The 23,861-nt window shown below is 35.9% G+C and overlaps 1 protein-coding gene across 1 annotated transcript; it reads left to right on the top strand.

Moving 5' to 3' along the window:
- The first annotated feature begins 291 nt into the window (after nucleotides 1-291).
- Nucleotides 292-22,652, top strand: LOC106134579 (phospholipase D2). The gene is made up of 20 exons (XM_013334667.2): nucleotides 292-445; nucleotides 1,551-1,748; nucleotides 5,902-6,052; nucleotides 7,026-7,295; nucleotides 7,629-7,749; nucleotides 8,082-8,233; nucleotides 8,863-8,994; nucleotides 10,731-10,879; nucleotides 11,395-11,630; nucleotides 12,371-12,475; nucleotides 13,457-13,596; nucleotides 14,124-14,297; nucleotides 14,812-15,350; nucleotides 15,976-16,108; nucleotides 16,683-16,791; nucleotides 18,052-18,222; nucleotides 18,804-18,970; nucleotides 19,603-19,843; nucleotides 20,016-20,228; nucleotides 20,762-22,652. The coding sequence occupies exons 1-20, from the start codon at nucleotides 307-309 to the stop codon at nucleotides 20,990-20,992; spliced, it is 3,771 nt and encodes a 1,256-aa protein (XP_013190121.2). The 5' UTR covers nucleotides 292-306; the 3' UTR covers nucleotides 20,993-22,652.
- The last annotated feature ends 1,209 nt before the right edge of the window (nucleotides 22,653-23,861 follow it).

The raw sequence follows: 23,861 nt of genomic DNA on the forward strand, positions 1-23,861 counted from the left end.
CTAATGCCTTGTATGAATCAAAGCGGATTCACCTCAGCACGCATAGTTCCACATTCGCAATCAGTGGTCACCATGAACAATACGTGAAGACTTGCAGGGAGTGTCGTAAACTTTAGTAAGTAATGATTTCACTGTTGGAAACCTTGGGTTTCATAGCCTTGTTCATCGAAGCATGGAGCGTCTGAAACTTTTTCCAGTGTCGTCCGCCGTCGCGTATCGACTCGGAATAAAGACGGCCTTCTACCGCGACGTCTATACAAAAACTGAAAAAAATCGCTATTCTTATCTTATCTACAACAATAGATTATGTGCACAAGTGTTCGAATCTCTCCGTGTAATGGACATAACATTTGTCATACAAAATACGGAACATATAAAACAGTTGCAAAACCATACATGGAACGCAAAGAGTTGATGTTGAGTTTCCACAATTTAATCAAACGAGGTGTGTAGTTGTTGTGCTCATTTAATTCTGTGTCTAGTGGTGTTAGCGAAGTGATAAATAAAATAAATAAGTATTCATGTTCGTGGAAATGGTAATATAATTTTATTTTAACTTCTAACAGTTGGTGTTGTACAATAATGTAATTCTTGGTATAAATAAAGGGCCCTAAAACAAAACTTAAAAGTTGTCTTGATATAAATTCTATGGTGTCTCCATGTTTGTGTGTCTCTATGTTTATCAATAGAACACCAAGTTTGAATTACTTTAAATGGTTTATGCAATATTCTTAAAATGATTGTAAACTTTCACAAATGGTGTAATGGCTTACTAAGTATTACTTATTAGCACCTACAATTCCGAACTAAATACAGTAGTAAACCAAGTTTAGTACTTACTTGACATTAAGCCCATTCCATTGCCTATTCAAGCATGATTGAGTTAACAACACCAAACATGAACTGACCTTATGAAATGCCACAAACAGTTTCATGATTCATATTTTTCTAACTTATTTATTAAATCTTTAGCTAGTATTTCATAACTTTACCATTAACTTATTTGTTATAACTAGTTTATAAAATGTATCTACAACAATAGTAAAAAAAAAAAAATGTCAATAACCTGAGAAAGTGCATGTAACTTCACAACCAACATTTTATGTTAATTTATTCTTTTTAGAAAACAAGGCACAGTTACGACATCTGTAAAATGATTTATGTCAATATGCATGAAAACATAAAATATAGGATTGATTGTCTTTGCATGTAAAGTATTATTATGCTTGCCAAAGAAGCATACAGTACTGACAGTAAAAAATTATGTATTTGAGTCTCATATTCATTTCAAAAGGACCTGATTATAACTAGTTCTAATTTCCTGCTGATTAATTATTTATTTATACCATTCACAATTTTAAAATTTCCCTTACAGAATTTAGGAATAATTTTTTTTAAGTTGTTTTAGGCGATAGGCTAGCAACCTATTTCTTTTTGAATCTGAATTCTATCATTAAGCCTATCAACTCAATGTGGCCTATCAGTCTTTCAAGACTGCTGACTCTGTCGCAAGGGATTGTGATCATATGAATGAGTATTTTGTTTTACAGATGAAGAACTGTATGGGTACACAAACTATGCGATGGAGACACCGACGCCCACCACGGGTGACTGCATGCAGGGTATCTTCCACCCCATGGACTCCCTGACACAGGCCCTAGACTCGGACTTTGATGAAAGTCTAGCGGTTCCTGAGTCCCTCTCCGTGATTGGAGAAAAAGGGGACACCAGGGAGGAACTTGATTCTGGTAATTTAAAACATTAAAATTTTATATTTTATTATAATATAGAATCTGCCTATTTAAAACCAAACTATCTTTTATCAGCTCATATCCAAAAATCCTTCCTAATATGAACTTTCATAAGAAAATTACAGTTACTGTATATTTACAGGGGAAAACGCACTTATTGTTGTATTTACTTTTAATTGTACCAATTTTTTTACAATATTTTTATTTATTAGGAAAAGTTGCTTCATATAGTACATTTAATGTACTAAAGATGCCTGAATGTAGTACAACAATTTTACTACAAGGTACATTCTGATTCTTTTATCTCATCTCATGGTCATAGGACCTTCCACTAAAGACTAGGATAGAATAGATTTATTTTCAAAGCGCATGTGTAGATAAAGCGGCGGAACAAACTACACTGCAGCATTTTCACCGGTCGTCAACTTACAAAAATAGATCTCTTAAATCTAAATCATGGACGAATGCACATTGTCTACATTAAAAAATGTGAATAAATGTAAAACTCATTATTTCAATAAGAGTATTTTGTGATGATAGATAAAGTTCATAGTCACTGATAACATCTATTCTTGGGTACTCAGTGGCACTTCAGTGGAAAATCCCCCTTAAAATGCGTAATCAATGAATGAGCTATAGGCATCGTAATTATCTAACTCTAAAAGCCCGCATTTGACGTCACTCCCAAGTGCTACTGGATAGCGGCCTTACGACCATATTATGTACAAACGTGCTTTGTTTATTTTCACAATCATATCTGGTAAGATAACAGAATTTAAAACAACAGAAAAACATTGGTATTATCTGTAGCTACCTGTTTCATAATGTAGGAGTATCTAAATTTAAACCTCCCTTGAAGAAAGAGACAAAAATATAATGTTAGTTCTTTAACGTGGAGCATTTAACTATATTTTAATAACTTTGTTAACTTTATTTTAATAATTTTAATTTTGTTTTGAATTTTACATTTAACTATTTAACATTTATTGGCAAAGGGTCAGGTCAAGAGTACCCGAAACCGCCGAGGTTGCATGAAGAGAGTTATGAATGTGGATGAAGCGAAGGAAGTATGCAGAGATCGTGGCACGTGGAAAGATGTACATAGTCTCCGCCTACCCCTCCGGGAAAGAGGCGTGATTTAATGTATGTATTTAACTAACAAAAACATTGTTCCAACTAATGTTATAAATACGAATGTAAATAAGTTGATTTGTTAATTTGACTTATACATACATATATAACTCAACTAAAGAGTTCGGAGAAGGACAAAGGGTACTTTTCTTCCCGGTAAAAACTATAGTTCCCGTGGAATTTGCGATGAACCCGTATTTGTAGATGGCGCTAAATTCGCGCAGGCGAAGCTACGAGTAAAACCTAGTCGGGTTTATGAAATGGAAAATATATAAAGACAGGCGCAAAACGCTATAAATTGTTTGTGTGTTCTATAACTCCTTATATACGCAACTTACTTATATAGAGGACAATGACATGAAATGAAGGAATGGCTTTGAATAAAAGACTTGATAATGTTGATAAATAGTTTATCTTTTATTATAGTATCTACTGCAATAAAAGAAACAATTACAATGCAGATAGAATATGTTGTAAGTATACAGATAAATGTTGAAAGACCAAGTTAGGCCTCTTTCTACGGTGCAATGGGCCCTAGAATATCTATTTTCCTAAATATTTTTACCTCTCCAGAGAGGTGACGATATACTTAGCCGGGGCGGCGCATACGCAGCAGGAAGAACAACGCCCTCATGAAACAAATCTTTTAGTTAGCAAGATCTCATTACCGGAAGCTAATCGTTAGCTCAACCGTGTTTTATCATCTTACGGTCAAATTGAAGTTCATTCATGAGTATAACCTTGCGGAAGGTTTTAATTAGATTTGAAGGTTGAAGGGACTTTGGCTTTGTTAACGTGGCGAATGGATTATTTTTAGTAAACATTTTTACTATGGATAGGATTATTACGAGTACCAACAATAAAATCATAAAAAATCCTTGATCAAATCAGAGACGTACTGTCAAAAGGAAAGGTCAAAAGTACCTAACATTGACGAGCTTTCATGAAGAGACTTATGCATTTTGATGTGGATGCAGCGAAAGAAGTACCTATGTGGTGTTCGTGGCAAGTGGCAAGATGTAGTCTCTGCCAGCCCCTTCAGAAAAGAGATGTGATTTTATGTATGAACATAATATATGCAATCTCCTGTTGTCCTTAATTTTTTTTCGAAACAGTTTTACATACCAGGTGTGTTGCAATAAATAAGGTTATTTTAGAGTAAGTACATGTTAGTGACCTGGCAAAGCAAAGAAACATAACCCAGTTTGTATCTTCGGCTTTAAAAAGTATAATTTTCCAAAGTGCATTTTACCATCGTTTCCCAAGATTTCTATCAGAATGTGACTTTAGATTTTTATACATTTTCATAGACTGATAACAAGTTTCTTATCATTTATGTTGACGAGTGTGATCCCCTCAGAGACGATAAAGTAAACAATATCAGTAACTATCTCTTATCTATATTAATATTCCTTTTTTATATTTTTGCCGTGCAATATACAATGTATATTGTATTTTAAACACAATATAATTGTTTGCTTATTAAGAAAATAATTATGTATATATAATCACATATATACATACATAAAATCACACCTCCTTTCCACTTGCTACGATTAATATACAAAACTTTCATCGTTTGTTTGTTTGTTTGTAAACTCTTTATTGCACATAAAAATAAATATAACAAAATCAGAACAGTCATTGAATATAAAAGAATATGTACAATGGCGGACTTATCCCAATCGGGATTTCTTCCAGTCAACCAAAATAAAAAGGAAAATCAAAGTCAAAGAGGCAGCGCAGTTAAAAGCATTGAGGATGCGTTACAATAATCAATAAATTACAAACTAATTAATGATAAACATACATAAATAAAATATATATAAACATACATAAATATAAGTACACTCAAATGTTAGATGCATCAGAATACAGTCTTTTGATTAGTGTTTTAAAAGAACTTAGGTTAGGGGCAGATCTCGTATCTTGGGGAAGATCATTCCAAAGCTGAGCAGAACGTACACTAAAAGATAAACCATAAGTTCGAGAGGAATAAGGAGGAATAAGTAATTTGGGATCGTTATGAGACCGCAAACGACTATCCGTCTCACGGAATGAGAAATTATCATGAAGATAGTGGGGGAAAGAAGGATTAAAAAGGATCGTTATTATTTCATCTTATTCATCTTTTTTAGGCGATGGGCTAGCAGCCAGTCACTATTTGAATCCCAATTCTATCATTAAGCCAAATAGCTGAACGTGGCCTTTCAGTCTTTTCAAGACTGTTGGCTCTGTCTACCCCGCAAGGGATATCCCTTGTCATTATCTATATAGACGTGACATGATGTATGTATGTATGTATGTTCTTTCATCGTATTGGCGCTATCATAAACATTACCTATTCCGTTTTCTATTTGTTACAATGTAACAAACAAATTATCCTATAAGCTTCCTGATAAAACATAAATATAAAATTCTCTAATCGGCGATAACACTTTTTAATCTAAATTGGCAAAATAAATAATTTACCTATTATCACTATACTGATTCATCACTAATGTATTTCATCATTTATATACCTTTGTGCTTATTAAAGATACGAGTATTATAGGTGAATCACAAAGATAAGGAATTTAACACACAGTAAATTAAGATAATAGAGGGTAGTTACACACCCTGTTTTATATAAAGTATGCAAATGATTAATGCCAGGGTTTGTATACAGAAGACTCTTTAGGGTTAATTTATTTATTTATTTATTATTTATTTATTTATTTATTTATTAATTTAGTTTGGACAGAAAAAATACGTAGTTCTAGTACTAATTTAAAAAAAATTCTAACCTTAACCCTTCTTATATTTATATATGTATACACAAACATGAGTTCATTCTATGTAAATGGAATTCATACCTCCTGTATTTTTCCAGCTATTAAACTCATATCCGCGCACACGAAGTACTAAAAATGTTAGAATAAGCTCTTAAAAATCAATCTAATGTTCAGCTTAAAAAGTATAACCTGTCGAATACTAAAGAAGTCATCATATCATATCTTGTGACATTTTTGTTCCACAGTAACGACAGCCGTCCCATTCATAGAAGTCCACAGGCCTCCAGTTAAATTTAACTCGGTGCATCGAAAAGTGTTCATTCCTGGCGTGGAAATTAAGGTCAAATTCGTGGAAAATGAGAGGAGCGTCACTACACATCTGATCAATCCAAATTTGTAAGTTTTAATATAAGCGCATTTATTTACTAGGATAGATGGCCTAAACGTATCTTGATGATTGCGGTGAAAATATGAAACCTCTGCCTACCCCTTCAGGAATGAGGCATTTTTTTCAACAGATTCAGCTAGCCACAAAATTAAATTTGAAGCTTGTGCCCGGATTCGAACCTGGGACCTTCGATCTCAGAAGCAAGAACACCGATGTCCCACAGAATCCTATTACTGAATATTCCCACCGAACTAAACTTCCTGGTAATAGATGGTATTTTCATAATTGGACATTACAAATCTATTGAGAATGATGATTCTCTTCATTACTTTGTCAAATATTAATAAATGTTTAAACACTAGAAGCGAACACTTGAATCTGCCATTATTTTATAACATCCATTTGTACAAACACTATAATTTGCGCTACAGGTTACGAGGATAAAATGACACTATAAAATCCACTTGTGTATTGCAAAAACATTTATTTTTAATTATTTATTTGTTCTGGAGAGCTCTTATGTCGCATAACTCTTTGTGAGATGACAGCCAAGCTCTTCCCTGCTAGGAGGCTGAGGTGTGACTATACACCAGCATGACTGTGATTATAGCCTCGTTAAAAGAAATTATTTAGATTTTTTAAATTATTCCTCTTCGTCAGCGTGGTAATGTTTATATGATATGTCATGCTAAAATACAGTTTTCAGTAACAAAGACCCCTGAACATAACGAATCTATTAAAATAAGTTTAAACATAAGCGTCCCTTGTAGAATAAGAAATAGATTTAATTTCAATATATTATATTGATTGATATTGAGTATGAGATAACTTTTCAAAATAGGGTACAATGTTTCATTTAATAAAGTCAATACAACAATTTAAATTTAACTACGGATTCTAAAGCAAGCTTTCAAGTGTAGATGATGCGGAACTAGCAAACGCAAATCTATGATGTCATCTGAATATTTTTAATAATTTCAGATATACAATAGCCCTCCAACATGGCGAGTTCTCATGGACGATCAAGAAACGCTACAAACACATTTTATACCTCCACCAACAGCTCACTTTGTACCGGACGTCGCTCGACATTCCATTTCCGACCAAAAGTCATAAATCCAGAAGAGCTAGTTTCAAAAATACGGTCAACACTGAGGAGAAGGCTGAAAGGGTTGCGTTGCAGGCCTTGCCGAGGTCAGACTCGAAGAAACGGGAACAGAAGCCGAGGAAAAGAAAGGGGGCGTTGCCGAGGTATGATATATATAAAACTGGTTTAATTCCATGGTCACCCACACATACATACATAAATTCACGCCTATTTCTCGGGACTCCCCTCCCGGGATAAAGACGTGAGACAAAGACTACAACTTCCACTTACCTAAGATCCTTGCACACTTTCTTTTTCTTCCGTTCTATTCACCTAAAATGCGTTTATTTTCCAAATCTTATAGCCTTCCGCCTACATATAGGCGTACCGGTCATCCTTCTAGCGTTTCTTCTAGTTGCTTAAGATAAAAATACATTAGAAATATAACAGTCTACAGAAGATACCAAAGATTGAATGATCCAAATTTTCCTTTACAGGTTTCCAAAGAAACCAGAGGTGATGATTACATACGAAGGCATACAGTTAAGAATGAAGCAATTAGAAGAATACTTGTACAATCTACTTAATATATCAATTTATAGAAACCATTATGAAACGGTTAGTTGTGAACTAATTTTACGTAAATCTACTTACTCTTTCTTTTGATTTCAACCCTTGATCAATATTAATTGTAGATGTTCTAATGAATATCTAAAGCAATTAAGCTTTATAAAAATATTTATTTTGCTAACACATATATATTTCTTAACTACTTTAAAAAAAATCATTTAACCAACAGATTTAAAACCATACCAGTCAATTGAACTACTTAATTATATTTTATTTTGTTGAGGAATTACCTTTTATCTCAAAGTATCTTTGCCTAAATAAATATCTTTTTGTATTTATTTAGTAAACTAGTTTTGCTCAATTTAATTTATTAATTTCAGGTAAAATTTTTAGAGGTGTCAAATCTATCTTTCATCGCGGATTTAGGAGGGAAAGGCAAAGAAGGAATTATTCTCAAACGGACCGGCTCCACACAGCCGGGACAAGCAGGGTGTAATTGTTTTGGTCTACTCGGTGCTATGGTGTGTGTAAGGTGAGAAACGAAATGTTCTGTTTAATCGCTTTTTGTGTAAGGTGAGAAACGAAATGTTCTGTTGTCTAATCGCTTTTTGTGTAAGGTGAGAAACGAAATGTTATTTTGTCCAATCGGTTGAGGGCGAAGTCATACCCTTCGTAGATTAAAGGATTGTCAGAGAACGATGAGAAAGTTTCTCGGTTGGTCTACTCGGTGCTGTATGTGTAACGTTTGGGAATGTAAAACGAATCACATACGCAGTAGACAAAACTAGTTATCACGAGACTCAAGGGCCACATTAAGCCAGATGGCTCATAGGTAGAGTTGAAATTCAGATAGTCCCTAGCCCATCACCTTAAATAAACTTCCCTTTGTGAGACTCTCTTTTATCATTATTATATCTTATCTTGTGGTTGGAGGCGATTAATTACAAACTAAGAAACGTATCCTGGCTGGTGACGCGAAAGGAACCCCAAACATTCGTCATCCCACTTCTGACACCAATAATTATGGGCTATTTTTTTAAAGCAAGGCTCTTGGATTTTTTCCTTAGGAAAAAGCAACCAGAGTAACGATTACTTTAACGTTATTTACATCATTCAATATTGAATTACATTTTCTTTCTTTCATTTTCTTCTCATTTCCAGATGTAATTACTTCTGCACCGGTCTGGTTTGCGCGAAATGGCAAGAGCGATGGTTCTTCGTGAGGGACACATTCTTCGGCTACATCAGACCTAGAGATGGAGCCATCAAGGCGATCATGCTGTTCGATCAAGGGTAATTATGATCATTTATTTTATTTGATCATGAAATGTAATTCCATAAAGCTTGACCAGAAATATAGCCCTGTCAATCAGGGCGCCATTTCAGCGTTATAAATATCAACACCAAATACATAAGTTATATTGTCTAACAGTGATGATTTGACACAATATATATGATAATGCATTATTATCATATATAATCCGAATTGTTTTAAAAGATGTATAGAAATAAAAAAGAGCCATTTACAAAACTGACTCCGTAATAGCGTTAGGTTATGCTTACTTTTTTTGTTTAATTATTGCCAGCTCCATATTTTAATTCACTTTTGAAACCGCAATTCGCTAGGTATAGTATATTTTTGATCAAGCTATTGTATACAAAATAATTTATTAGTTTATATATCTAAATGTAATTTATGTTACTTCTATTTCACGCAGCCCAAGACAAACGACAGTGAGTATAAGAAAGAAAATAGTTTAATTTTCATAACCCTGTTTTGGTTTTCATGTGTCGTCCATGTTTTTAATTGAATTAAAACATATACCTAAGTGGTTTGACAGCAGCTTTTAGACCGATGCTTGGCAATGTGATATCATCAAATTATTGTCTTTTGGTTTTCTGAAACAATGAGGTTTTTAGGTCCATGCATGGAACATAAATTTAGGAATATAATCGTTTTTAATCATAGGGACTAGTGTAATTACAAAACAGCAGACTTAATGTCGTATAGCATTCTCTACCAGTCTACTTCTCATACACTCACACTACGGAATATATCTAACTACGTGATTACTTTTAAACTTACCTTCATTTTATACTCTGCCTCTTACTAATATGAGTCTATGACAGCTTTGTCCATTACCACTTGTGATTAGTTAACATTGGCCCTGATCGTTTCAAAAGCTTTAATTACATTCCATCTCTTATATTCTCTATGGTTTCATCATTATTAAACTTTTTATCAAGAAGTATGCGACAGGTACATGACGTGTATATGACACTTTAATTCATTAACTACTTTTCTAAAAAGATAATACTTAACACAAACTTAGATTTAGCTAGACACCGTCAATTTAAATTTAAATGAGTATGAAAACCAACGTGTCAATATTTTCTGATAACCGACTGCAAAAAAACATGGCGAAGTGAAGTATAACGTCTTTATAATTTCACCTGCTCTCTGGTAGATCAACTAATAAATAAAAATACTTAATTTCTGAAAAAAATATATGCAGTGCCATTTTTAACTGCTTAAGCTCTGATCAGCGCTCGTCCTACCGGCCACGTTTTTAATTTTATTTTGAGTATTAAATGCATTACAATAAGTTTGGAAATACTCCTTTCTACATACATACATATGGTCACGTCTATATCCCTTGCGGGGTAGACAGAGCCACCAGTCTTGAATACTAAATGGCCACGGTCAGCTATTTGGCCTAATGATAGAATTGAGATTCAAATAGTGACAGGTTGCTAGCCCATCGCCTAAAAAAGAATCCCAAGTTTGTAAACCTATACCTTAGTCGCCTTTTATGACATCCTCATGGGAAAGAGATGGAGTGGTCCTAGTCTTTTTTTTATTGGTGCTGGGAACCACACGACACACTAATACTCGTTTCTCGCTCGAAAAATTGATTTCTCGCGGCAGATGCGGGTGTAAATCGGATCGCGGGTTCGACAGTTCAGATGTTAAATCACCATTGTGCTAATAACTCACGGCTAACCGATCATTCCCGAAACCCAATCAGGTTTGAAGTGTCCAGCGGCATGTACTCCACGGGCATGAACCACGGACTACAAATACTGAACCAGAGCCGTCAGATGGTGATCAAATGCTGGACGAAGAGGAAGAGTAAAGAGTGGATACAGTATCTCAAAGCGGTGGCTAACCAGAGTGGTAAGTACATACATACATACATATACACACATACACATGGTCACGTCCTTATCCCATGCGGGGTAGACAGAGCCAACAGTCTTGAAGACTAAATAACATACATATATATATATATACATACATACATTAAATCACGCCTCTTTCGCGGAGCGGTAGGCAGAGACTACATCTTTTCACTTGCCACGATCTCTGCATACTTCCTTCGCAAGCTCGGCGGTTTCGGGTACTCTTGACCTGACCCTTTGCCAGGACGTCCTTAATTTGATCAAGATACGTTCGTCTAGGTCTTCCCACTCCGACCTTTCCCTATTAAGAAGGATAATAAGGTATAATTATACCAAGTTTCATCGAAATCGAACCGTTAGTTTTCACGTGATGCCTGAACATAAAGACAGACAGACAAAAATGTTTTTAATCACAGATTTGGGTTTGGTATCGATCCAGTAACACCCTTATATTTTCAATGTACAGAATTGACCCTTCTACAGATTTATTATATGTATATATAATTTCAGCTCGCGATTTCACCCAGCCGAACTTACACCACTCATTCGTGCCCCCGCGCGCCGCCACCCCCGTGGGGACGCTGGTGGACGGCTCTGCCTACCTCGCCGCCATCGCAGACGCGATGGAACTCGCCCGGGAAGAAATATTCATAGCGGACTGGTGGCTGAGTCCTGAAATATATATGAAGAGACCCGCACTCAGCGGCAACTATTGGCGCCTTGACACTATACTGAAAAGGAAAGCTGTGAGTTATTTTGACGGCCTCTGTGGCGCAGCGGTAGTACGCTTGTTTGTGACACCGAAGGTCTTGGGTTCGAATCCCGGCCAGGGCATGATTAGATATGAACTTTTTCTGATTGGCCTGGGTATTGGATGTTTGTCTATGTAAGTATTTATTATAAAATATAGTATCGTTGAGTTGGTATCTTGTTACACAAGTCTCGAACTTACTTCGAGGCTAACTCTATCTGTGTAATTTGTCATTTGTTATAGTTATTTATTCACACACTAGAGTACCACTTGCCACAATCCCCTGCATACTTCTTTTGCTTCATCAACATACATTATTTTCTTCATGCAAGGTCGTCGGTAAAGGGTTCTATATCTATACTACTACATATTATAAAGCTGAAGAGTTTGTTTGTTTGAATCTCAGGAACTACTGGTTCGAAATTGATTTTTTTTTTTTGTGTTTAGTAGACCATTTATTAAGGAAGGCTTTAGGCTATATAACATCACGCTTCAACTATTAAGAGCGAAGAAATAATGGAAAAGGGGAAAATTATTCATCCTTGAGGGCTTCAATGATGCCTAAAATAACTATTCCACGCAGACGAAGTCGCGGGCACAGCTAGTGATATATATATAATGATATCTATATTGTATTATGTTTCTTTTTCTTGTGAAATAATGAGTTTACAAACTAACCTGTATCTAGAATGGAGGATTACATTAAAAAATATTTGTATTTTATTTTTCATTCAGGCTCAAGGCGTCAAAGTCTTCATAATGTTATACAAAGAAGTGGAAATGGCCATTGGTATAAACAGTTACTACAGCAAGACAAGATTGGTCGGCGACAATATTAAGGTAACTTATTTGTGTATTATATAATAACTTTTAATATTTTTGTGCCGTGTGGTTCCCGGCATTTAAGAATAGGACCACTTCATTTATTTCCCATTGATGTCGTAAAAGGCGGCTAAGGGATAGGCTAATATACTTGGGATGAAGGCGATGGGCTATGAATCTCAATTCCATCATAAAGCCATACAGCTGAACGTCACCTTTGGTCATTTCAAGACTGTTGGCTCTGTTTACTCCGCAAGGGATATAGACGTGGAAATATGTATGTATGTAGCTTTTAATACAAAGTTGTACAGATTACACAGACTGAGTATTAGCCTCGAAGTAAGTTTTAGACTTGTGTTACGAGATATAAAACTCAACCATGCTAATGTGAGAAAATTCGTTTCTCATCATACCCTGGCCGGGATTCGAACCTGAGACCTCCGGTGTTACAGGCAAGCGTACTACCACTGAGCCACAGAGACCGTTAATGATGACACAATTTTCTTCTAACTCTTAAATGTTCTCTTGAATAATTCTTAAATGATATTAAATCCAGCATTCCTACTAGTGCCGTGTGGTTCCCGGCACCAATACAACAAAGAATAAGACCACTCCATCTCTTTCCCTTGAATGTCGTAAAAGGCGACTAAGAGATAAGCTTACAAACTTGGGATTCTTTTTTAGGCGAAGGGTTAGCAACCTGTCACTATTTTAAGACTTACAAACTTGGGATTCTTTTTTAGGCGATGGGTTAGCAACCTGTCACTATTTTAATCTCAATTCCATCATTAATCCGAGCAGCTGAACGTGGCCATTCAGTCTTTTCGGGACTATTGGCTCTGCCTACCCCGTAAGGGATATAGACGTGACTATATGTATGTATCCCTACTAGTTTTTAACTGTAGTGTATGTAATACAATTTATCGTAACTATGTATGTGTCTTTGTATCCCTACTAGTTTTTAACAGTAGTGTATGTAATACAATTTATCTTAACTAGGTTTTCCGTCACCCAGACCACGCTCGGGCGGGCGTACTCTTCTGGGCGCACCACGAGAAGTTGGTCTGCGTGGATCAGACTGTGGCCTTCGTCGGGGGCATCGACCTCTGCTACGGGCGGTGGGACGACCATAGACACAGGTATGACGTCACTCCTGTAATTATTGTCTCTGGCAACATGGGGAAGCATAAAGTGTTTGGCATCGGACGAAGCGATAACCTATACATATATACGTATAATCACGCCTATATCCCTTGCGGGGTAGACAGAGCCAACAGTCTTAAAAAGACTGATAGGCCACGTTCAGCTGTTTGGCTTTATGATAGAATTGGGATTCAAATAGTGGCAGGTTGCTAGCCTGGCGCCTAAAAGAAGAATCTCAAGTTTATAAGCCTATCACATAGTCGCCTTTAACGACATCTATGGGAACGAGATGGAGTAATCTTATTCTTTTTTTATAAGTGCCGGGAACCACACGGCACTGTAGATAGATTTATTTTCAAAATTGGATGCAAGGTATCACTTATTGCGGTCACATAACTTAAATCTAATTTTATCTACAACCGCTTCCAAAGCGCATGTGAAGAAAAATGCGGCGGAACAAACTACACTACAACATTTGTTTTAAATATAAAGACTTTTATATTTATGATTATTTTGTCTTCAGGTTAACAGACCTCGGCAACATAGCGCAATCGGATCTATCCAAGACGTCGATAAGGTCCAAAAAGAAGACGTCAAGTTCCCCCGGCGGGGGACTCTACCTACCCCAGGGGAATGGACTGGAAGCCGCCATGGAACTAGCCAGGAGCACCAAGGATCTGGTCATCAGTTTGAATGAGTATGATTATTCTTTTTTCTATTTCTTCTTTTATAATTTGTTCATTGAAATATCTGAGAATGCTAGTAGGTAATAATTTTATTCTCAGCTCTGGGCTTCAAAGCGGAATATTCGAGATCTTTTTAAAATAGCTTGTAGATACTTCAAAAGTTTCTATGGTAGATTGCATTCCTGACATTGAATTGGTGTTGACATCTGTCTGACCTTGCCCCTTTGGGAATTCTCGAAATATAAAGACAATGGTCTCTTACATAGACATTCTGAAAAAATCGTATTAATGTACCAAACATCAAGTTCGCTCGAAGTGAGTTATATTTATATATTCTTTTCGTTTTTTATTAGTAGTAGATAGATAGAAAGATAAAACTCTTTATTGCACCATAAGAGTAAAAAACATACAAAACAACATAAAACAGACAGGGATGGTACAAAGGCGGACTTATCGCTAATGCAATAGTAGTAACTAAAGCTACCCCACTTTTTTATCTTCAAATGTATAGAAATTAATTTTCAGGGTCACACAACCGGAACAAAAAACACAAGAGACACAAAGCGACACACAGACAGACACAGAAACGGAAACACTGAAACTACCAGTATTACAACCCGGTGATCAACTCTTAATAACATCATCACACGAAGCCGACAAAAAACTGAGTCCCGATTCGAACGACAGTCCAGAAATACAAAAACGGAACGTGCTCAACAAAATCACCACTAGAGGCAAAGACATCATCAGTATTATATACCCGCCGTACGAAGAGGAACGGAACGAACAGAAATTGGACGATAGAGAACGTAAAAAAGCTGAGAAATACGCGTTGTCCACTGATCAAGTTTTGTTGACTGAAGCGTTTGGAATTCCTATTAAGGATGGAAAGAGGAGTGTTAGTAAGCCTACGCCTCTTGCGCAAGTGGAGGAGGGGAGAGTGATCACGGAGAGTACTAAGGACGCGTTGGAGGGGATAGAGGGAAACTCTAAATTGTGGATAGGGAAGGACTATGTCAATTTCATTGTGAAGGATTTCAATAATTTGGATCTGCCGTTTGTTGGTGAGTTGGTGTCTTTGAAAATCTAAAAATATTTTTTTTTTCCTCCTTCCTGTAAATGAATAATATACTTCCTTAACGAAGGCCTTTTTTTTGCAAAATACCTTCCTCCATTAAGTTGTGGTGTTGCTTTGATAGATGTGTTAGAAAGATGATTCCTTAAACTGGAAGACTCATCTCGGTGTGAATCGCCATCTTTATTTCATAAAAATTAAAATTGTACTAGGAATACTTACATGCCGTGCCGTGCCATGTAGTTCCCGGCACAAAATAAAAAACAAAAGATTAGGACCACTCCATCTCGTTCCCATGGATGTCGTAAAAGGCGACTAAGGGATAGGCTTATAAACTTGGTATTCTTCTTTTAAGAGATGGCAGCTAGCCACCTGACACTATTTGAATTTCAATTCTATCATCAAGCCAAACAGTTGAAAGTGGCCTATCTACCCCGCAAGGGATATAGACGTAATTATGTATGTATGAATACTTAGATACAGGTAGGATCCCTGCATACATCTATTGTTTCATCAATCTTTTCATAGCATTATGTTCATAACTAATGAAGGGGGCATTAATTTTTTTTCACTTCTTGACAACGTTGTCTAAAACATCTGCCATTGTATTTCAGATCTAGTCGACAGAAGCACAACGCCCAGAATGCCTTGGCATGACCTCGGGGTCGTGATACAAGGTGCAGCTGCTCGGGACGTGGCCAGGCATTTCATACAAAGATGGAACGCTATCAAACTGGAGAAAGCCAGGTGAGTGAGCTAGTTTTTTAGCTTCATCGTCTTAACAGGAGAAAAACTTAGGACTTGGGAGATTAGAGAACTCTTATAGGAACAGTCCAGACATAAAACGAGAGATTCCGTTAACTCGGACTGTCTGTCGACTTTTCCTAATAGTCCATAAAACATAATATTGTCTCTGAAAAGCAGGATGGAACGATGATTATGACGTTAGTAGGTAAAAGACAGAGATAAAGCTGTATTTGATAGACTATAGGAATAGAAAGGTTGCTAAATTCTTATATCGTACACTAGAGGCCGCCCGCGACTTCGTCCTCGTGGAAAACCTATCATAACGTAACAATCAATCCCGCGGGGTCTGTGTTGTCAGCTACCTACACACCAAATTTCATCATAAACGGTTCAGTAATATTTGCGTGAAAGAGTAAGTAGTCGTTACTCTTTACTTACTTCCATACATACATACATACTCACAAACTTAATCGCTTCAATCGAAACCCATTAACTTTTTATTTTTCTACTTCGACTTGTTATCTTTTCTTTATAATATCAGTATGTTACCTGTAATCTTAATATTTTTTTTCAGGCAAAACACAAACTACCCGTACCTATTGCCAAAATCATACACAAATATCCGGCCTCTGCAAGACTTGGACAAAATTCTAAACATCGACATCACTCCGGCTTCATGTCAGGTAACTAAAGAAGAATTTAGTTATCGATATTTTAGTATATATTTTTTTTTATCTGGGAAATTTATCTATCCATATTTAAATCTCTGACTAAGGAGTATCGGTGGTTGAGTGGTAAAGTTATCCTACTCGAATCGTGCCTGTTCTTAAGTTATCGTGTTCAATTTTCATAATAGCCATAAATTAATGTTCCATCCATCCATATTTAAATTATATAGGTCTCGTTACCTCCTTACATGAGACAGTATAACTTAAGGTGCTTAACTCGTATACTTAATACTAACTTAGCTTTCTTACACTCTTCCCCGTGGCATTAACCCCTTTTCGGCCTCTGTGGCGCAGCGGTAGTACGCTTGTCTGTGACGCCGGAGGTCCCGGGTTCGAATCCTGGCCAGGGCCTGATGAGAAAAGAACTTTTTCTGATTGGCTTGGGTCTTGGATGTTTATTTATATAAGTATTTATTATAAAATATAGTATCGTTGAGTTAGTATCTCGTAACACAAGTCTCGAACTTACTTCGAAGCTAACTCAATCAGTGTAATTTGTCCCGTATTTATTTATTTATTATTTATTTTCTACCACACCTCTCTGTTAAAGAGCCAGGAGTGCACTTTTTGGCCATGATCATATACATTGTGTTAGGTTTTTACAAGAAACAACTCCCATCTGACAACCTTTTGCCGAGGAACCAAAACCCTATTGGTTCAAGATCATGAATTAGTTCTACATTCATTCATGTTTTTTAATGTAGACAATGTGCATTCGTCCACGATGTAGTTTTAAGAGATCTATATTTTTAAATTGACGTCCGATGAAAATGCTGCAGTGTAGTTTCTTCCGCCACTTCTTCTACACATGCGCTTTGCAAGCGGTAGTAGTTATAATTAGATTTAAGTGATGTGACGTCAATAAGTGATACCTTGTATCAAATTTTGAAATAAATCTATTCTATTCAATCCAGGTTTATAATTTACTTGCAATATTAACATTTTTTAAGTTACACCAATGTACCTGCGCACAAGTCTAAAGTTTGTATGGCACGAAAATATTTGAGCGATAGAGCCAATGAGAGCGCGCCATTTAATCTGCGAACTGTATCGACCACTATTATATTAGCAAGAAACTAAGTGACATTTTGCTTTTGGATTTTAAGCTCAAACTTAGTTGTAATAAGGTCGTTATTTGCGGTAGATTTCGCTACGACGCGACTTATAAAAATCAAGGTAGTGGTTGTAACATAACATAAATGAATATATTTACAGGTTTTACGAAGCGTTTCAAGCTGGTCGTGCGGTTTCCTGGACCCCGACACGGTGGAACAGAGCATACACGAAGCGTACGTCGATACGATAACGAGGGCGCAGCACTACGTTTATATAGAAAACCAATTCTTCATTACGCTGTCGAGGTCCAACACTAATGTAAGGAATCAGGTATGTATTTTCAGTGTCTGCATTTAGTTGTTGCCGTGTGGTTCACGAATAGATAAATGAATAGGATCACTCCGTCTCTTTCCCATGGATGTCGTAAAAGGCGACTAAGAATAGGTTTTTAAACTTGGTATTACTCAATTTTATCATTTAGCCAATCAGCCAAACGTGGCTTATCAGTCTTTTCAAGTATATCATTCAGTAGTCATATGTATTTAGTTTGAATTTGACCAATTTCATTAAAAACTGTGTTTTGGTCGACTCGTATATTTTTTTATATGGAAGGGTTTTCAATAGCAAATGACACACTTATATGGTCAATATGATAACGACATACTGAATATTATGAATAATAGAAGTCTCTAAAAATCAATTGATTATCAAATCTAACGGACAATTCGACCAAAAGTACTTGCCCTTTTTAAATTGTACTTTATAGAGAGGAATAAAACGAACGCCCCATATCTTTAATTATTTCGATGTTTATTTCCTAAGATATAAAAAAAAATCTTTTGATACGATTACTTTTTTCTTTTTAAATATTCGTGTGATTGTGAAAATCCTAATCAACAACTTTCTTACAGATAGGCGAAGCCCTATTCAACAGAATAATGCGAGCGGTACGCGCCAAGGAAACGTTCAGGGTGTATGTGGTGATGCCGCTGCTACCAGGGTTTGAGGGGGAAGTGGGGGCTCCGTCCGGGACTACGTTACATGTGGTCACCCATTGGAATTATCAGAGCATATCCAGGTAAAATATTGCTTTGTTCACAGAGATGCTACCTATATGGAATCTTCTCTATATAAATAAAATTCTCGTGTCACAATGTTTGTCTCCGTACTCCTCCGAAACGGCTTTACCGATTTTAACCAAATTTTTCCGTACTCCTCCGAAACGGCTTTACCTATTTTAACCAAATTTTGCATGCATATTCTGTAGGTCTGAGAATCGGCTAACATCTATTTTTCATACCCCTAAGTGTTAAGGGTTGTCCACACTTAATTTTTTTTTTTAACTACAAATTACTTAAAAATTATTTATATGGCAAAACAACGTTTGCCGGGACAGCTAGTATTTCTATAAATTATGTGATTATTTGAATGACAGCTGTCAAATTCGTACATTTATATTTTTTTATAAATCTGTCCTGCTTTTATATTAATAAAGTTATATTTTATGAAGTCTAGGAAGAAGAAACATACATATAATCACGTCTATATTCCTTGCGGGGTAGACAGAGCCAACAGACTTTAACATACTGATAGCCCACGTTCAGCTGTTTGGCTTAATGACACTTTAATATACATATATTTTTGAATATCGCCCCCTAATTTTTAACCAACATCAAAAACTTTTACTTAACCACGAAATCATCATTTCAGGAGCCGTGAAGCAATCCTGACCCGCCTATACGAGGCCGGGGTCACTGACCCCTCCCAGTACATAACATTCCACGGTCTTCGAACCCACTCTATATTGGACGGAGAGCCTATCACCGAATTGGTGTATGTTCATTCCAAGTTGCTGATAGCTGATGATAAAGTGGTGATCTGTGGCAGTGCGAACATCAATGATAGGTCCATGATTGGCAAGAGGGATTCGGAATTAGCTGTGATTGTACAGGTTTGTTCAGACAGTTTCATACATCTGAATGTGGCCTTTCAGTATTCTCAAGACTCTTTTTACCCAGCTAGACTTATAGACATTTGGAATACGATAATGTTATGTTGTCACAGTCATCAGTTGCGACATCACTTCTTAAGTCGATTATTACGAATTCGATTCACATTTCCAGGACGAACAATTCATAGACGGCACAATGAACGGCTCAGCGTTCCCGTGCGGTAAAGTGGCCGGGGCGCTTCGTAAACGCCTGTTCCGGGAACACTTGGGGCTGATGGAGGTGGACCTTCAGCAGGCGGGGATCAACATCGACGATCCTTGCTGCGACCAGTTTTATAATATGTGGAGAAATACGTCCACTCAGAATACTGCTATTTATGAAGAGGTAGGTCTATGTGAATATTTTTTACCGAATCTTTCATGGAATTTTTATGTTTTATTCATTATGTTTTATTATTTTATAAAATTTCATGGTGCCTAAATTCCATTCCCTGCGATTAACATTGTCTCTCATCTTAGCGTGTCTCACTGTGGCATTTTCTAACGTAAGCAGCGCTATACTCCCTCGAAGGTTTAATAAAGTTTCAGTAAGGTGCCAAATGTATTCAACAATTAAGATAATTTTCTGAGCTTAAGGCGACAGTTAGCGAAGACCAACATGGTGGAGAAAGAATCGGCAATATTTTTTCTGCTGTTTTATTAGCCTGACACTTCATCATCCTCCTGGAGGTAGTCCCGATTAAATACTCTCTTCTCTGGAGAGAAGTCCAGGGTGTGCCTATGACCAAAATTCTGAATTTGTTTAGGTTATTACACAAAGCAACTTTCATCTGACAATTCACTTTAGATAATTAATATTAATTTATTTAATTGTATATTCACTTTGAACAAGTCAAGAAGATAAATTATGTTTTACAGGTCTTCCACACAATACCAACAAATTCAGTTCACACTTTCGCCGAACTGAAGAAGTTCAATGAAGAAAACTCCGAAACACTTTGGCACAAAGACAGGGCACTGGCCAACATGAAGATTGACGTGATACAAGGGTACCTGGTCGACATGCCGCTAGATTTCCTTTGCAATGAGGTGCTGACGCCTAGGAATACTTCTATGGAAGGCATGATGCCTACGGCTTTGTGGACTTGAAATACGTTTTGCGTTTGCCTTAAAAAAATATTTGACAGTTGACAGCTGTCAATGTCATTTTCCGCATGGTTGCATTGATGATGATGATTTTCTCAATCAAATAAGCTAAAAGCGTAAATAAATTAAAGCATTGTAATTTGACAAGTACCTGTGTCGTCTTGCAGTCGAATCCCTAGGGCTTTCTTTGGGTCTAATCCATTGATATATTCCATCTCCAATATCGAAAAAAGGAGGTCCCCTTTTTTCAAACGCAATGATTCATTAGTCTTAGATATTTATATCCAGTTCAAGTTACATTGCGCATTTCAATACTGCCAGTTTTTTTGCAGGGTGGACAATAGTATGCTCCTAAGCCATACCTGTTTTGTTTATAGATATGGTTTAAATGCAATTTTTTTTTTATTGATCAAAATATCTATTAATTTATTCTAAACATTGACAAATTTAATTCAATCTGATCACATCTGAACATTGATTAAACTATTAAATTAATACACCATAGTGTTTGCATACACGTGAAATATTACTATAACAGTAAGTGAAGGTCAAAAAGTGTTGACTTTACATTGTTTTTAACCAACTACAAAAAATATTTTAACATTACATGAGTCTTTTTTATTTCATTTTAATATTTAATAATTTAGTTCAATGATATTTAGATTTTTCACGCAAATACCATTTAAAAATAATTCCCCTCAATGTTTTTAAGATTAATAGATGTATATCTGTCATCACACCGAATCAAACCTAAATGTGTAATCCTTAAGATATTTTTATTATACATATTTATATATTTTATGGATACAAAAATCTTGTGTTACGTCATTGATGAACTCAGAAACTACTGAACCCATTTTAATCGAATTTCATTGAATAGTTTTTTATCAGTGAGCCACAGAAATACCTGGCCAAGTCAGATGACAGTTAAATGAATATTTTATCAAATCTGAAATGTTTCTTCTTTTTAACAATTATGTGCACATTGTCATCCATTCCTAAAAGAATAAAAATAAATGTCGCTCTAGTGGCTTAAGTTTTTAATGATTGACTTAATAAGAAGATTTGTTATGTTTTGTGAAATATAATAATTACTATTGTAAGAATAAGTGATGGTGCAATTTATGAGATTATGTATAGATACTTATAATTTAGTTGTGCTACCTCCGTTGAATGAGTCATAATGTAAAGATAATTATTTTTTTTTTATATAATATGATATATATGTTACCTGTTACAAACAAATGAATGTGCGTTATGCTGCGCCAGGAGTTAACTTTTAAAAAGAAAACCTGATTGCTGGTAAATGTCAATTACGAACATACACGTTTTGTTTTTCTGAAGCCATTTATTAAACCGGGTACACACTGGACCAACGAACGCGCGCGTATGTTCAAAAGCTAATATGTTTAAAAAAACAGAAAAAAAATAGTATAGACCATTCCATGAACTGATTGTTTCCAATTCATCGAACCGCCTACTGCATTTTATTCTGAAAAAGTGTGTTAAGTTTTTGATCCTTGCAAATTTTTTTTAAATATTATCCAATACACAGATTCTAATTATCACAATTTTTATGTTGATTTAATGAATGCTACTAATATATTTATATATTTTATTTATTTTGTGCCGTGTTAAATAATAATAAAACAATTTTTTATAACTTGTTTTCATTGTTCCTAATCCTAAACTGATGGACGGCTTCCGGCGACTTGGACCCGCGACCTAGTGAAATGAAATATATAGGTAAATATTGAGTAACGTGATGGGCTAAGAACAAGTCACTATTTGAATCAATTTACCATTGACCCATGCAGCTGAACGTGGCTTTTCGGTCTTTTCGAGACTGTTAGTCTATCCCGTGAAAAAGAGACGTGAATGTATCAACTACTACATTTTTGGGCTATACACTCAAAATTGTGAGTGGTAAAGGTGTTAGTTACTAAACACGAACTGAGTTCACTAATTAGGAACTGCCTACTAAACATTTTAATTCATTCGTTAACAAATGCAAGCAAATCAGTAATGGCCAAACAAAAGCAGAATAGACCCAAGACAATGATATTTATATCCTTTCATAATCAACAGATGGCGCCACAATATCGTTATGTTTATCATGAGTAATATTTTTGGTTGAAAGTTAGAACTGAATATAAGTACTACCTACTTGCAAATTCTTGTTATAAGTCAACGACAACATTCTCCTGGCCACTCTCTTTGTTGCGCCCTCGCTGGAGTAGGGAGGAGCCCAGAGTTCACCTGATCCTGTATTCTGAATCCTGATGTAGAAAAATCCAGTCAGTAAGTAGATATGGATAACAGAAAAACCTAACCCAGCTTTATATATCTTGGTTTATGCACAAGGCGAAGAGGCATCTCTTAATCGCCTCCTTACGAGAACCGCGGTCTAGGTAGGTAAGGTACTACATATTCTAAAATTCTTCAAAAACAAGAACGCAAAAAGTAACTCAAAATATAATTTTAAGGAGATCCCTGGAAGTGTTGGGAGTGTAAGAAACCATTATTAAAAAACATTAAAAATAATTATTCGTTAAGTCAATAGCACCGACGAGCTTGCATGATTGAATTATGATGTTGTTGTTGATGAAGCGAAAAGTGTGAAACGTAAACATAAGACTTGCTTATAAACCTATCACTCACAACAATCTCGACCCACTCAGACTAAGAGAATCTCCACTCCAGACTCACTAGAAGGAAAACTAACTGGCACCTGCAAGCTCAACACGCACAGATTGCACAGCAAGACCAAAATACGTCAGATCTTCGAAGTGTTAGTGCTAATTTGTATGTGATTTAATCAGCGCCATCTAGTGGTAACGCGATAGAATTAATGCAACTGTTTGATCGAGTA

This window comes from Amyelois transitella, chromosome 6 (genome assembly GCF_032362555.1).
Source record: "Amyelois transitella isolate CPQ chromosome 6, ilAmyTran1.1, whole genome shotgun sequence".
Classification (NCBI taxonomy): domain Eukaryota; kingdom Metazoa; phylum Arthropoda; class Insecta; order Lepidoptera; family Pyralidae; genus Amyelois; species Amyelois transitella.